Source organism: Podarcis erhardii (assembly GCF_964252035.2).
Source record: "Podarcis erhardii genome assembly, chromosome: 10".
In the NCBI taxonomy this organism is placed as follows: domain Eukaryota; kingdom Metazoa; phylum Chordata; class Lepidosauria; order Squamata; family Lacertidae; genus Podarcis; species Podarcis erhardii.
Window position 1 is genome coordinate 30,796,753 of NC_138500.1, and position 15,496 is coordinate 30,812,248.

General features: G+C 42.6%; 1 protein-coding gene across 1 annotated transcript; it reads right to left on the bottom strand.

Annotated features, from left to right (window-relative positions):
• Window positions 1-672: 672 nt before the first annotated feature.
• On the bottom strand, window positions 673-8,140 carry RPL3 (ribosomal protein L3). Its single transcript, XM_081878547.1, has 10 exons — window positions 7,995-8,140; window positions 6,755-6,947; window positions 6,074-6,242; window positions 5,093-5,228; window positions 4,131-4,317; window positions 3,572-3,732; window positions 2,529-2,630; window positions 2,074-2,169; window positions 1,354-1,473; window positions 673-771 (listed from the first exon to the last, which is right to left on the bottom strand). Exons 1-10 carry the CDS (start codon window positions 7,995-7,997, stop codon window positions 727-729), a joined length of 1,212 nt encoding a protein of 403 aa, XP_081734673.1. The 5' UTR covers window positions 7,998-8,140; the 3' UTR covers window positions 673-726.
• Window positions 8,141-15,496: the final 7,356 nt, after the last annotated feature.

Sequence of the window (15,496 nt, forward strand, 5' to 3'; positions counted from 1 at the left end):
CAGTGATGTTCCCAAAATTAGTGCATCATCATGCAGACAAAGCATTTTGGTTTAAACCAGATTCCTGTATGTTGTATACCTGTTCAACCAAAATTTCCTTCCAAGCAACCTTGGAACAGAATGTACCGGACAACCTACCTTGCCTCGTTTTGGAGTGGTCCTAGTGTGTGTGGCATTGCTAAAGGAATGTGCCAGTCCTGACAGGAAAGATTTGTGGTTGCTGTAAAGCGGAACATTGTATTATGAGAAAAGTGGGGGTGGGGTTTGCATATAAAAGGTGGCAGGTTCAACCAAGGGTATTTCCAGGTAGAATGGAGAAAGCCTTGTGAAACCTTGCTTGTCCATGCAGGCAATACTGCCTTAACACAAAGGTCTGACTTGGTCTAAAGATAGCTTCTTATGTTCCTATCTTATTCCAAACTAAATTTTCATTTAAATTCATTATTTGAAACCAACAGTTTCTAGGAGCAGATGCTTTTACACTTGATGCTGTGTAAAGTTTGCTGCCCATACATCAGCAAGTCTACTGAAATGAGGGTGAATCCGCCACATGGCATCCTGTCTTGCAGAAGAGCAATGCTATATAACATTTTAAAATCCAAGCAATTATCACAGCCCACCTAAAGACCAATTACATTTCTATCATTCATAAAACATGAAGCAGACAATGTATTTGATATTTGTAGCTTTATTATAAGACTACAAGCCAAAACAACATTCCAGAAATTAAGCGGTCTCTTCTTTGGCAATGCGATCTTTCTTGAGTGGTCCCTGCAAATAAAATAGAAATGTGTCAGTCTAAACAACAGGAGATCCATAATCTCAAGACACATCCCAAACCATTTAACATTAATTAACAGGTGGATTTAGACAGAAGTCAATAGACTATGGAAAACAAGACAATTGTTAAAAGTCTGCTGCCACCAACTGGCCACAGCATATAGCAGTTCACTAGTGGACTACTGGGACCACTTAATGCTTGCTGGTTCTGGAGATTCCCAAAAATGCTAAACAAAGTGTTGTCAGCAAGACTCTTATGTCAGCAACTACTGTTGTGCCTCAACTGCAAATCTGGAGTAGATAAATGCACACAAAGGTCCCCCAACTGAATGTGAATGTACTAGGGATGAATTAAGACTATGCCAATACCATTTAATCCATTTACACATGCAAGAGCTGACCCTAATCCTGAACCATTAGTAAGTCTTTTCACACACCTTACAACAAATTTTGGTGCTGCCCACTGTTCAATTACATAGGCATTAAAAGATCAATTCAAAACATCACATTTTCCTAAGAGCAGATGCAAGCAAGTAGCTTGTATACTGGACACTAGAGAGGAAGTCCTCTTACCATGAAAACCTTCTTCTCCTCAGCTGTCTGGAAGCGGCCATGACCAAATTTGGAAGTGGTGTCAATAAATTTCAAGTCAATCTTCTCCAGGGCCCGACGCTTGGTCTGCACAAGCAAAGACTAGGAGGAAAAGGACATAGAGTAAGGCCGACTGGCAGGCAACTGCAAAATCTCAAATTGGAAAGGTTAAGTGATGGAAAGCTGGTGATTCAGAAACATTTTTCTACAGCTCTTCAAGCTCCACTACTACATTGTACTACAAATTCTAATGCCCCCCACCCCCTGGAATGTGGCTTGAAGAACAATGTTAACTTTAGATCTCAGGCCTGCATTCAACCACTGTGCATAATGTGCCATATAAGATGACTTTAGACCTGATTTGCCAATACAGGATTATGGCCTAACTATATAAACAGAGGTCAGCAGCCAACAACCTGTGGATTGTCCCTGCTGGAAAGCCTGGTTGCTGTATACTGTCCTAAGAATGTAAAGAGGCCAATGAACAATAAAAGCCCTCTCACACTTCTTGGGGAAGCTGATCTATGGGAAGCAGTGTGCATGCCTCCATTTGCTGTTTTTAGTGTCACAATCTGGTACACAAAATGCTAGCTTTCTAGCACCCTGGCATTGGAGAGCTTACAATATTCAAACTGACAGCTATACCACCTCATCTAGCAAAGGAACTTCAAAGAGGTCCGTCACCACCCTTCCACTGCTCACCTTGCGCAGAGTGAGAACTCTCTTCTTGGTCCCAACAACACAGCCTTTCAACATGATAAAATCATTGGTCACTTCACCATAATGGACAAATCCGCCCTGTGTGAGAAGAGCAAATAAATGTGTATGGCAATTATTTAGTACTACATACCACCAATATTCTTAATTCTGCAGTTTCCCCTCACCCCCAATGGGATTCAGAGGCCAGAGATTTTAATGTCCAGCCAAAGCAGAAGGCAGAACTCATGGCAGACAATCACTGAAGGGGTAAAAGGTGGGGGAGATGGTTTATGTTGAAGTGAATGGCACCTTTAAGAACTGTTAAAGCAGAAAACTTAAAACTAAGAGCACTGAAGGTTACTCTATGCCTCCAAAATGCAGCAGTGGCTAAATCTTTGAGGAACACACAGGCTTCCACCCAATCCAGACCCTCACATTTAAATTTGAAAGCCACTCACCAGAGGGTTAATGCTCTTGTCAGACTGATCATACTCTGTTGAAGCATTGTTTTTTATCAGCTTGCCATCCTTGATTTGGTATCCTTGGCCAATCTTGTAGATCTATATGAAAAACAAAAAAGGGGAGGAAGAAATGAATACTTTTCAACAATGAAACACAAAAAAATTAACACCAGAATTTATGAATCTGGTGACACCTGGCAACTCACAGATCCCTACTATAGAGGTCTAATTTCCCATTATAGGTTTTGAGAAGGCAAGATTCTGAGCAGCTGTGTGTTTCCAATGTTTCTTGCCTTCATTAATCCTAAATAAATGTAAAAAGACCTCGTCATTCAAGCATGTCAAGAGTGATTGGTGGTGACCACGAAAAAAATCCTGGCTCAAAAGCCACACAAAGATTTGTGGCCCGCGAATCAGGACCTACCTCTTTAAAAAACCTTTAATTCCCAAGGAAGTTGCAATCTTTGTGTTAGCTGGTACACTGGTATCTCCTACACGTTAAGCTTTGGAATGTTTCACTTTGGAAAGTTATATTTATAAGCAAGTTGTACCATTACAATGCTTGTAATCAACTGCAGTGACTATCTTTAGAACTTGCAATGACTCATAACCATTTTAAGAATGCACTCACATATTTACACTTGAGGGGAGGGGGAGGTAGCAATTGGCCAGCAAGTGACATTACTGGTATGGAACTATATTGTCCCAACTGCTCAACTAGGACAAGATTTCCATATAGAATTTTAGCAGAATGGGTTGCTCTTTAGTGAAATGCTGCATTCTTATACAATCTGCAGTGTTGTAGGGCAAGTGGGAAGTGAAGCGGACACTGTTGTAGAAGAGCTTGGCACAGAACTTTTTCAGTCATGGGCTCAAATCCAGCTAAGTAAACCAACCTCTAATAACACCACAATCTCTTTCTACCCACCTGCCGTTCTGCAGTAACATTTTATGAACACAGAACATGTTCAAGCTTCAGCTGGAATGGATGATGATGATGATTATTATTATTATTATGATGATGCAAAGCACATCCATACCTTCTTATTGATTTCTGTGCGGTGATGGTACCCCTTCTGACCAGCTCGAGCCACAGAGAAGGCCACACGAGCAGGATGCCAGGCACCAATACAAGCCACTTTACGCAGACCCCTGTGAGTCTTACGGGGCAGTTTTTTTGTGTGCCACCGGCTGGTAACACCTAAGAGGAAGAGACATGGAACTTGTTAGAACTACTTAGCTGCAACATCTAATTGACTGAAGCCTCAACTGTGTGGGAAATCACTGAAATGTCTTCCAGACACGAGATTACTATACTAAAATAAAGGGATCTTACAAATGACCACCCTTAAGTGTACAAACCCTCTCCTATTTCTTGCAAAGCTGGTCTCAGAAGGAAGGCAGCATGGAATGACTCCTCATGGGTATCGGGCACTGTGCCCAGTGCATATTCCATGATCTCATCACTGAACAGCCTCTTGCAAACCAAGAATATTTTGCCAACCCTCTTATAACCAAAACCAAATAGACTACATAGGATGTTAAGGACACTCATAGTAGTTTAATCTTTGACATATTGTTGACTGGGAAATAAATTACCTTTGTACCCCTTGCCCTTTGTGACGCCAATGACATCAATCATTTCATCCTGGCCAAAGACAGTTGACACGGGCACTTGCTGCTCCAGCTTCACTCGAGCCCAATCCACCTTCTCAGCTACAGTGCCACCATTCACCTGGATTTCCATCAAGTGAGACTTCTTTTGCCGAAGCGGAAGCATTCGCATCTGAGATACCAAATAAAGAGTTAATGCATTGGTTGTGGCAAAATGCCTAATCATGTTTGCATTTTTTCAGTATCAATTATTATTTCTAGTTCAATCAATCCAAAGTGAATGGTAATTTAATGCTTTTACAAAAAGTTATGTATGCAACATTAACCGATGACTTAAATTTCATCCAATACCATCATGCTCCTTGAGGGCCTTCTGAGCCAATCAATGCAATGCATTTTTAAAGGCTATATCAAAGAACCCCACATTTCTTTTCTGATGCATTCATTAACAGCTCATTGCATATATTAGAATCAAGACCCGTCACAAGTTAAACAAGAGCCTTTAGATAAATTACTGTGAAATAGCCAAATTATAAAACCTTTGAAGAAATAAACTATATTGTGGGGCAGCAAGGTTTGACTGAACTGACAAAATCCTGTATCCTTCCAGTACTTGCCACCTTCTGGTTTTCAATATTCCATTAAAAGAATTCGGAAAGGCTTATAAAGCATCGTCCAATTTTACAGTCACAAAGCTGTATTTAAAAAGGGCTAAGTCAAAGGGTTGAAAGATAGGAAGTGCATCATGGTACAATAGCTACTAGGTAAATATTACATCAAATACCAGATGCAATGAGGCCCCATTTACTTCACAAGACTTTAAAAGCACTACCAGCCAACTGTTTAATCTGCTATTAGCAGATCTTTGGCCACTGACATTAAACTATCTGTGAATTCATATGTTAAACTATCTGTGAATTCAGGAAACAGGCAAGGCAAGAGCTCACCTGAGTGTGAGCTATGACCCTGATAACCTGGCAGTACTTCTTCATGCTGTTGAAGTCCTTCTCCAGTTGTTTCTTGCCTTCTTCATCCTGCCACTTCTTGCAGTACTTGGTAAATGCCTTCTTCTTGGACTTATGCCTTCAAGGAGGAGCAGAGCAGAGATGGGGATTGGCAGAGCCCTTCATCAGCCCACCCAGAGAGGTGGTTGAGTGGAAGAAGCTGCCACAGGAATCAGTTTTGGCTCATTGCTGGCTTCTAAGGAGCCTTTTCCACCAGCAAGCGGAGCCTGGAGCTCATCAAGCAAAGGCAAGGCTGCCAGAGCTGAGCGGAGCTGCCATAATTCCATACAAAGAACATTAATATGCACTGCACAGAACAGTAATTAAGAAAATGTATTCTGCCTTAGAAGCTCCATTTCTACTTCATAGTGTTAACTTCACTTTACTCATTTATAGCTTTCTATCTTGCCTTTTAAAACCATAATGCCACTGTTACCTTCCTAACATAAACAACCCACAAATCTTAAAGGGCAACTTTTATATTTGCATACCTCAAGTTCAGATATTCAGGAAGGTTACCGGTTATAGTACCCTGATTAACATGAACATGCCACACTGTAAGGGGGAGAAATCCTTCCCAAGATCCATGTTAAGACTATACCAGGAGGCAACTCAACTAGAAATTTGTTGCCACCAGGAAAGAAGTCATACTACACTCTCCTAAGATAGCAAACTACAGTCAGTGCTCGACAATCAGCAACAAGCACCAAAGGTGATTTTTTAATGTCCGCCCGTCGAGAAATCATCATCTGTAGTGTTCGCATACCCAAGAGGGTATCATAAAACCTTACCCCCTTACTGCAATATAAACTGAGTTGCTGTCAACTCAGTTCTAGAGAGTTCTACAAGAGAGCAATATAATTGGGGCTAACTATTCCTGCATCTTCCTAACTCATGGAACTTAAGAATCTCAGCCATAATTACCAGTTCTTGTAGAACCGACGCTTGCACTCATCGCTGATATGCTCGGCAAAGATGGTCTTGAAGGTGCGAAGGCCACGGGGAGTTTCAACGTAGCCCACAATCCCCACAATAACCATGGGAGGGGTTTCCACCACAGTAACTGCCTCAACAACTTCTTTCTTGTTGACCTCTATGAAACAGATAACAGAACAGATGAGAACTAAAAGATACTAATGAGCCTATAGTTTCTATAACTGAGGGAAATTAAAACACCATCCAAAAGCAACCTAATCCTTCTGTTGTCAGGTTAAAGCCTAACATGGGGCATGTGTGCTGTCCTGAAAAACTAAAGGAGTGCATAAGGTGAAGAATAGGTGCAGCAACAGTTCTTATGCCTGGTCTTTTCAAACACAAATAAACAACCCCGGTGATCAGAACAATACACTTCTTTCTGCTGCCCACTAGGAATGATAGAGCACATGGACTGGTAGTGTAGAACAGCAAGTCCCGGCTCATACATACTCCATCTTGGCTATGAAGCAAGTAAACTCAGGCAAGCTGCTAGCCTCACACCTTCATCTAAAATAACAAAGCTAATAATGTCACATTGTAGAAGTATTGAAAATTACTATGTGAAGTGTCCTAAAGTATATCAATGCCATGTATCAATTTCACTTCCCTCCCAAGAGAAGAAATACGTACTGGAGCCAGGTCTGTCAACTTCACGGACAATGTGGGTCATGCCAGCTTTGTATCCAAGAAATGCAGTGAGGTGGATGGGCTTGCTGGGGTCATCTTTAGGAAAGCTCTTCACCTTGCCTCTGTGCCGACGGCTACGCTTGCGAGGCAGAAAGCCCAAAGACCCATGCCTGGGAGCTGAAAACTTGCGGTGGGACTAGAAGGGAGGCAAAGACATTTTGCTTAGGAGACAGCTTTGCAAGTCCTCAACAACCTCAGGGTTCTTAGGAAAGCAAGGAAATGCTCTAAACACCCTGGGAGAGAAACTTCCCTTGCCCATAATAAATCCCTTGGGAGCAACACTAAAGTGTGCTTCTGTTGTGTACAGTAATGCAGTGCATGCCAAGCAACATGCCTAGCTTGTTTTCCTTGCAAGGTTGGCAATACTGCATCTCAAAGACAGGTACACAAGACTCACAATGTTGCATTAAATAACCAACCCACCCTATGAGAGATTTTTATAAAAATACAGTCAGAATGGCCCTTTTATAGTTAACTCTTCAACCATAACCTGAGGTAATGGGAGACTTTTTGTCTTTAAGACAAGAGCATAAAGCATTTACTAAGAACAGTACAACCTGCCCGTCATATAAGATCAAAGACTTTGGTATAAAAAGAAACCATCGTCCCTCAGCCCCAGCCAAAGATCAGGGATAGAAGCAGCTGGAGCCAGCAACATCCGGACAGCCACACGTACTCCCATTCCTGCATTAAGAGCCATGGCCCACCACGCTCCTTGGTGGAGCTGTTCCAGTCAACGACATGCAATGACCTTATTAAATTATCTGTAATTAAGACGTTCAAGGCGTTTTAGCAAGGGCGACGCTACCAATGCACTCCGGAATAACAATACGAATCTTATGCACGTCTCCTCAGAATTAAGTCCCAATGGGGCCTTCCGCTTAGGTATGGAATTGCTGCCTAAGTATCTATAACAAGTTTCGGCAATTTCAAGACACCCTTTCCTTAGATGAGGTAAAAGATGACGGCAGGCAGCCTCACATTAGGCCAACTCAGCAGTCATCGGTAATGAGAATAGGCCCAGGACCCAGTTAACGAGGCGTATGTAGCACCCAAATAACTCTCGGTGTGCCTTCAACAAAGACCCTAAAGCGAAATAGACCGGGATTTAGCGAGGCCGGAAAGACCACTGACCCGATGGCAGCGGATTGCATGTTTCCCGCAAGGCCCAACTACCACCTACCATTTTGTCTCCGAGCCGATGTAGAAGGGAAGTGGAAAGGCGCGCGTGCGCTATTTATCCCTTCGCTTCCTAGGCGTGCGCAGACGCGTCCAGCCTATACGCGTGCGCATGCGTTTCCAAATCGGTCCCATGTGCACTGTAATCCTCTATGCGAAATATCGCGAGGAGACAGAAGGAAACGATAACTTTTTTTTTTAAGTAAAGGCTACGGATACCGGGAGGGTTTTGCATTCCTCCGAAGATGCCATTTCGCGTGAAGGACTGCTTTTCCGCAGGTCCCTCATTAAACTCGTGCATGCGTACGAGGAAGCAAATTCCAGCCTTTCAGTAGGGGATCGGGGAGGGGTATCTCTAGCTAGTCATAATACTGGAGGCCGAGAAATTGGGGCTTAAATTTGTCTATGAAAGTACAGGATTATCAACGACGCGGGAGTCCAGCATAAACCTATATTCGCGCCCCCCCCCAAAAAGCAGAGAAGATGGTATTAGTTTGGAGGCGTCTGTTAAAGTTTGGTAATGGCTGAATATGCAAGCTTTTGGGTTCCATACATCTCTTCAGCAGCCCCTCTTCCAAGTCAGAAGAGGTTTTTCTCAGAACCGCTTTGTGGTTTTGTTTGTTTGTTTACAGTCATGTGATATACACATTTTATTAAGTATAATAAAGAGGAAGGAGGAGACTGAGGAAGAAAATTACAGTATTCCTTACAGAAAATCCCTTCTGCTTCCCTGCACTGCTGTCACTGATGCTGAGGCAGCTCTGTGCTTTTACTGACCCACAGAAATCTTACTGAGTATGGCCCATCTCTTTCCAGCATACCCAACACCCAAGCACACTCCAGCTTCTTATCTGTGAACTTTCCCCCACTATGGGGTTGTAGTCTGGGAGTGGGGAGTCTGAATCCTGCCCATTAGGGTTTTTTTTAAAAAAGCTCATGGTTTGGAAAGGCTGGAGTTCAAGGTAGCAATCCCACCCCAGCATAACCACATTTAGCCCTCTTTCTGATGCAATCTACTGTGGTGTCATCATCACCCAGTTACATAAGGGGAGTCCAAAAACAGATGGCTCAAGTCAGAAAGCAAGGCAAGGCAAGACATTTGTGCTGGGATGAGCGTGGCCTTGCCTTTAAGGGGTCAACATTAACAAAATGGCAGGTGAGAAGAGACTTGCCATTTACCAGCCGATTGGGAAACGAACTGTGATGTACATGGCACAGCTGACTTTGAAGCTGCTGCCCCAAACCCAGCTCATGCTACTCTACTTCTTTATGCATTACCTATTGGTGAAAGTCTACATGCCGCTATTGCGCCCCTTGGCCACCATTGTCAAGCTAGTCTTCTGTTGGGTCACTGTGCAAGTGACTGGGATCTTCATATTGTGGCACTGCGGCCTAAAGATGTTACGTGCCATGCATTTAATTCTCATCAGGAAGCTCTGGAAGGAAGTGCTAGTCCCAGCACTTAAAATCCTATGGCATTCTCGGGCAGCTGCAAGGTACTTGTGTTTTTATTTGGCTGGTGTCTTGCAATGGTGTGCTGCCAAATGGGCTCTGGAGTTGCTAGGGTTCCTGAAACAAAGAAGTCTACCAGCTATTTCATCTACTAGGCTGCACCACTCCATAAGCCCCTTCCTCCAAGAAAACTATGAAACCTACCAGACAGTGTTGCGACCAGTCATGAAGCAAATTATTTTCTCGCTCTTCCTGGGACTGCTTGATGGAGTTCAGGAAGCTTCACAGCTGACAGCAAAAGTAACAAAATGTGCACTGACCCTGCTTTTTAACTTGGTCAGACCCACATTGAGTTCAGCCTGCAAAGCGAAGATCTTAGACCACATCACCAGTACACTCCCACATCCCTGCATGTCTTTGTGCTCACGTTTCGGGGGCCCTTCATTTTCCATCTTAAAGGACATACCACAGACTTTTGCTGCACTAAAGTTTGTTGTGGCCACTGAACACATAACCAGTGGGCCAGGCAAGTATGGTTTAGATGGCACCAATATCCCTCTGCATGTGAGATTCCAGACCAACATCAGAATGAGGAATGCTTTTGCTATGCAAGAAACAAGTGCAACTTTGAAGCAGGTGAAGGTTGTCTGTGTGCTCTTCATTGCAATCTATCTTTCCGTGTTCTACAGTGTTGTTAAGGCCATCATATAAATGGATAGATTAGACAACCTCTTTTATGTACAGTTGTTTTAAATGGTGAAATGTCCTTTCTGTAGCAACTGCACTCGGATTTTATCCTGATCACTGTGATGATATGCAATAATCCAAAGCTAATTTTGGGATACAGGGGCATATAAACTTCAATTCCATAATTATGTTGCTCATGCAGCTCTATACCAAATAAGGAAATGTGAACTAGTAAGTGCCTAGGAATCCCAAGAAGAAAATGTGCTTCTGAAAGTCAAGCCTCTTGAGAGTTGTAGTTCATATCCTGACTCCGATGACAAATTATGATAATGGTGGTAATAAAAGTGTGGCTAAATGCTTAATGGTGAATCGTTATGGCAATTTGCACACATTTTCTGGTCTTGGAAATGTGAAATGCAGTCTGGGAAATTAGATAGATGGGTCTAAGGTAGTACTCTTTCGAGAAGTTGCATACTCTGAAGCAACAATTATTATGACAGCACAAACGTTATTGAAAGCAGCGAGAACTCAGGTGACAGTCTTAAGCTTGGGAGTCAGAGGATTGCACTGTCCAAATACACAAAAATATGCAAGACTACCTTTCATCATATCTAAACTTTTTGTCCATTGTTGTGACGTGGGGTTTGTGATTTCAGCTCTCTTGACATAATATGCTGGAGACAGTTCTCTAGTAACACTTCTTTATTAAAGCAACAAGACTGAGACCTGAGGAGGGGAGAGCTACATTTATAGGGACAGGGAACTAGCTAGAAAGGATACATTTTGGAGGGAACAATATCAGGCAATCACGGTCCTGCCTTTTGGAGGAAACCAATAAGACAGAGGATCCAAATACAGCAGCTTAAATGAACCAATAGTAGCTGTACCCTCTGGAACCAAAAGGCAGTTACTTTACCCTAATGCAAATACAGACAATAATAATACAGATATAAAATCCTTTGACTCAATACACAACATCCATGATCTGGCCTGGTGTTGTTTACTCTGCCTGGAAGTGATTCTCCGGGGTCTGGGACAAAGGTTTTTCACATCACCCTGCTACCCAATTTTTTGCTTTCTTAAACAAACACCCAGAAATGCCAGGAATTCATCCTAGGACTGAAATCACTTCAATATATTTTATGGGAAGTGACTCATAAGTGGAGTTAAATAAAGAAATAGTCTGAATCACCCAGATCTCTCAGGGTCTGTAATGTTTGAAACCACTCCAAAACACTCTTTGCTGGGCTTAAGAGGAGGGCAGAAGGTTAATCACTAGTAGATCGTCAAGGGTTTCTGACTCCCAATGGTTTGACAATATTGACCCTCCACAAGCCCCTTTCCCATGCTAAATGAGGCTGCTGAACAAAGTTTTCACAAATGCTGTGACCAAGCAGTAATATTTCCTATTCATCTGTATGCAGCTAGGGAGAATATTACTATATTTCTATGCTGCCCTTCCTTCAAGGAGCTCAGGGTGACTGACATACATGGTGTCCCCCATCCCTCTTTATCTTCACAAGAATCCTAATGATGGAGGTTAGAGTGACTGGCTCAAGGTCACCCACTCATAGATGAGTGGGGTTTTAAATTGGGCCCAACACTCTTCATATTTACGCCACACTGCCTCTATTGAATGTTAGACGACCACAGTGGGTGCTTCCTCCACAAATAGTCATGGCTTACCTGAAGAGAGAAGAGTTGGGGTAGCTTAGCTAGGTGTTTGAGAGGGAGAGGAAAAATAAGTGCTGGTATAATTTGGTCCAGTTCTCTGGGGGAGTTGGAGTGGGTTCAGGTGGGGATGGCAAAACCCAATTCCCTATCCAAGTTTTTCAGGCACTGACAGTATGACTTCATTATTATAAATATTTCATTTTTCTCTCCTGAGTACGATCTAACATTCTGTAAGAGGCTTTGCACAATGTGATGCCAAATCTGACTCCATCCTAGACACGTTACTGTCATGTGCTTCTGTAAATATTATCAACTGGAGGTGGAGAGAGCAAAAGAGGAAATGAAAAAATGCATGGAGAGGAACAGGGCTGCAGGAGTCAAGACAACAGGGTTATCATCTTTACACATAAAATATACACAACAGTGTAACATTATCTTCCTCATCCTGTTTGGTAGTGAACAAAAACAGATGTGATAAAAATCAGCAATATCGCTGTCTGTTGTTAGAGGTAATTGTGTTGACTAATTTAAACCAGATTTTTGGGGGGATAAGGTGCTATGTATAATGCTGGCTAAGGAGATGAGAAGTGCAACCTGAACAGGCATTAAATTGAGAACAAGAGGATGAGTAATGAATTATTAACTCTTCTTTTCACGAATGCAAGGTGTGCTCTCTTAAGCCTGTGCAGATTGACCACTTTGAAACCACTTTTCTAGCCAAACTTTTAATTCAATCATCCTACTCTTAGCATGGTATGCGGGTGGCACTGTGGGTTAAACCACAAAGCCTAGGACTTGCTGATCAGAAGGTTGGCGGTTTGAATCTCAGCGATGGGGTGAGCTCCCGTTGCTCGATCCCTGCTCCTGCCAACCTAGCAGTTCGAAAGCATGTCAAAGTGCAAGTAGATAAATAGGTACCGTTCCGGCAGGAAGGTAAATGGCGTTTCTGTGCGCTGCTCTGGTTTGCCAGAAGCGGCTTAGTCATGCTGGCCACATGACCCGGAAGCCGTACGCCGGCTCCCTCAGCCAATAAAGCGAGATAAGCGCTGCAACCCCAGAGTCGGTCACGACTGGACCTAATGGTCCAGGGTTCCTTTACCTTTACTCTTAGCACATACAGATTTATATCTTATATTTTGAACCATTTTGTTATCAGTTGTCATGGATGGCAAAGATTAAGGTTTTTCTTTAAACCAGGCATCCCCAAACTCAGCCCGCCAGATGTTTTGGGACTACGATTCCCATCATCCCTGACCATTGGTCCTAGAAAGGGAGTATTCTAAGTAGCATAGTTCAGCCTTTAACCAGAATAATAAAGCATATATTTTACTAACCACAAAACCAGACCTGCCAACTCTTTTGCTTTGCCTGGTTTTAAAACTAATTTCTCCCATTTCAGAAAAGGAGATTATTTTTCATCTTTTTTGGGAAGCTAACTTCTAATTAATTTTAAAAAGTGATCTTCAGTCTTTCCCTGTCTTCTGTTCGATTTCTGCTGTGAGACTGCTCCCTAAAAGAATGCTGTTGTCCTCTAAGTCTAAAGCAAATTGCCCAAGAGCTGAGCAAATAAGCACGCACTTCAGCATGCTTGCACAATATGAATCATAGTCGCTAACTAAATTCAAAGACTGTGCAAATTTGTTGGCTCTGAAAAATATCTGAATTAAGTTATCATTAGCTGGACTTTAGTCAGAGCCTCAAGTAGCTGAGCAGAAGAATGTTTCAAACTACTGATCAACCTTAAATCGTATCACATGGCAAGGATAGGACTGCCGGCTGCTGTGTATCAACAGCAGCCTGACATGCAGACATTTAACAGGCAAAGTTTCCCCCGTTAGCGATAAATGGGGGGGGGGGGGTGTTGGATTTATGTGTGTCATTCTGCTATAAAAAACAGAGGATCTGAGCCAGTAAAAACTGGCAAATCTATGCAGGGGCCACATCAGTTTGCAAGACAACAAATTAAGGTCTTTACTTAATACAATTTTTAACCACACATGGGTGTAGCCAGGATTTTTGTTGGGAGGGGGCAGAACCTCAGATTTGTATTGTTTAGTAGGGACAGCTGCCCCCCTCCAGCTATGCCCATGTAACCCCAATCATGTTGCACATTGTATGTATAACTTGCCAAAGCTGCCTTTCTAAAATTAATTATTCTTTTCTGAATGTAACAAGATTGAAAGACTGACTCTTTCCTGCAATATCCTTTTCACTTTACAGAGTTTCCATTACGTGCGTGGCTTACAAGTCAAGCAAAATATCACTTTCTTTCCTATTAATACAGTGTCTAACATCAGCTAGAAATTGTCTCCTGAGTGTACCAGTGGGGGACCCATTTCATAACGTGAAGGCATTCAGAAAAGTTTTTTTATTGGCAGCTCTAGAGCTATTGAATTTTCATGTACTGAAGACTTGCAGCACTTGTTGGGTCTTTTATTTCAGCGGTCTTTCAAAGAGCTGGTGCTAAGCTGGAGGATGTAAAAGTGCTCTTGTCCTCTAGATGTAAAAGATAGATGTATTTATTTTTAATGCTGCATGACCAGAATTGGCAAACTGTTTTTCTCCAAGTGTCTCAGCAAGTACCTGCTGAAACATGAAACAAAGTCATCAGAAGTTTAAGCAGCATTGCTGAGCCAAAGCTAATCTGCCCTGCTACATATAGACATCATGCTGCTGTCATAGGCAAAGATGTACAGGACAGAGTCTGTGACATCAGCACAGGAGAAAAGCAGCACAAAAGCATGCAAGGCCAAGTACTGTACCTTTTTTTTTAAATAGAATAGTTTAACAAGTGGGTTTTTTAAATCTTTGATGAAAAGTGAATATTTAACTTACTAAACAGGATTGCTCTGTAACCCTCCTTTTCCTAAGAAGCTCTAGTTTACAGACAGCACTATAATAGCACTAATAATATCCTGTTCATTTACTTGAGAGCAAGTCTCACTGAATTATGGTGAACTTACTTTTGGAGTAAAAATGCAAGGGATCAGGTTGTTAGGTGGAGAGACCCCAGGCAGATAAGGGAATTTCTTCCTGTCCCAAATGAAGTAACCCTAGATAGCTGTTCCTTGTTTAGCTTTCAAGCCATTAGGAATATTATTCACACAATTTCAACATATGAACTGGTGTTTTTCTTCAATATGGGGTTAGTTTTATGAATCTAGCCAGTGTGGGGTACAGTAGTGTTCAGAATGCCAGAGTATTTAGTCATGAAGCCCTTTGGGTGACCTTGGGCCTGTCAGTATCTCTCAGCCTAAACTACCTCACAGGGTTGTTGTGAGTATAAAATGGAGAAGAGGAAGTAATATACCATCTTTTAACACTGGGTTAAAAACGTATAAATAAACAAATATTATCAGCACACACTGCACTACAAAAAGCAGCTGCATGAAAGAAAATCAAATGGTGTCTCCCACTGGGTTCAGGGGGGTTTACGTCTATGTAAGTCTGCAAAAGCTTTAAAGCTCAATCAATGCACCTTTTGGCATGACTCTAGCAGGCTGTAGGTCTGGCGAAGCATGTACTGTACTGTATAAGCATATATACCCCCCTCCACGGAGTCTCTGAGGTGCAGAAGCCCCCACAGGCCTGCAGAGGCCCACCCCCTCCCCGCTCCCTTCGCCCCGCCCCCCATGTTGCCGGGGCTGCGCGGGCAGGAAGGCGCGCGCGCTCTTCCTCCGAAGCTCGCGCCAG

What these genes read in the sequence shown, in the direction of transcription:
- RPL3 (XM_081878547.1), bottom strand. An exon ending in GCACAGAAATCAATAAGAAG is followed by an intron (nt 2,631 to 3,571) that starts GTATGGATGTGC and finishes TTTTTCATATAG; the next exon opens with ATCTACAAGATTGGCCAAGG. An exon ending in GAGTTCTCACTCTGCGCAAG is followed by an intron (nt 1,474 to 2,073) that starts GTGAGCAGTGGA and finishes TTTTCCTCCTAG; the next exon opens with TCTTTGCTTGTGCAGACCAA.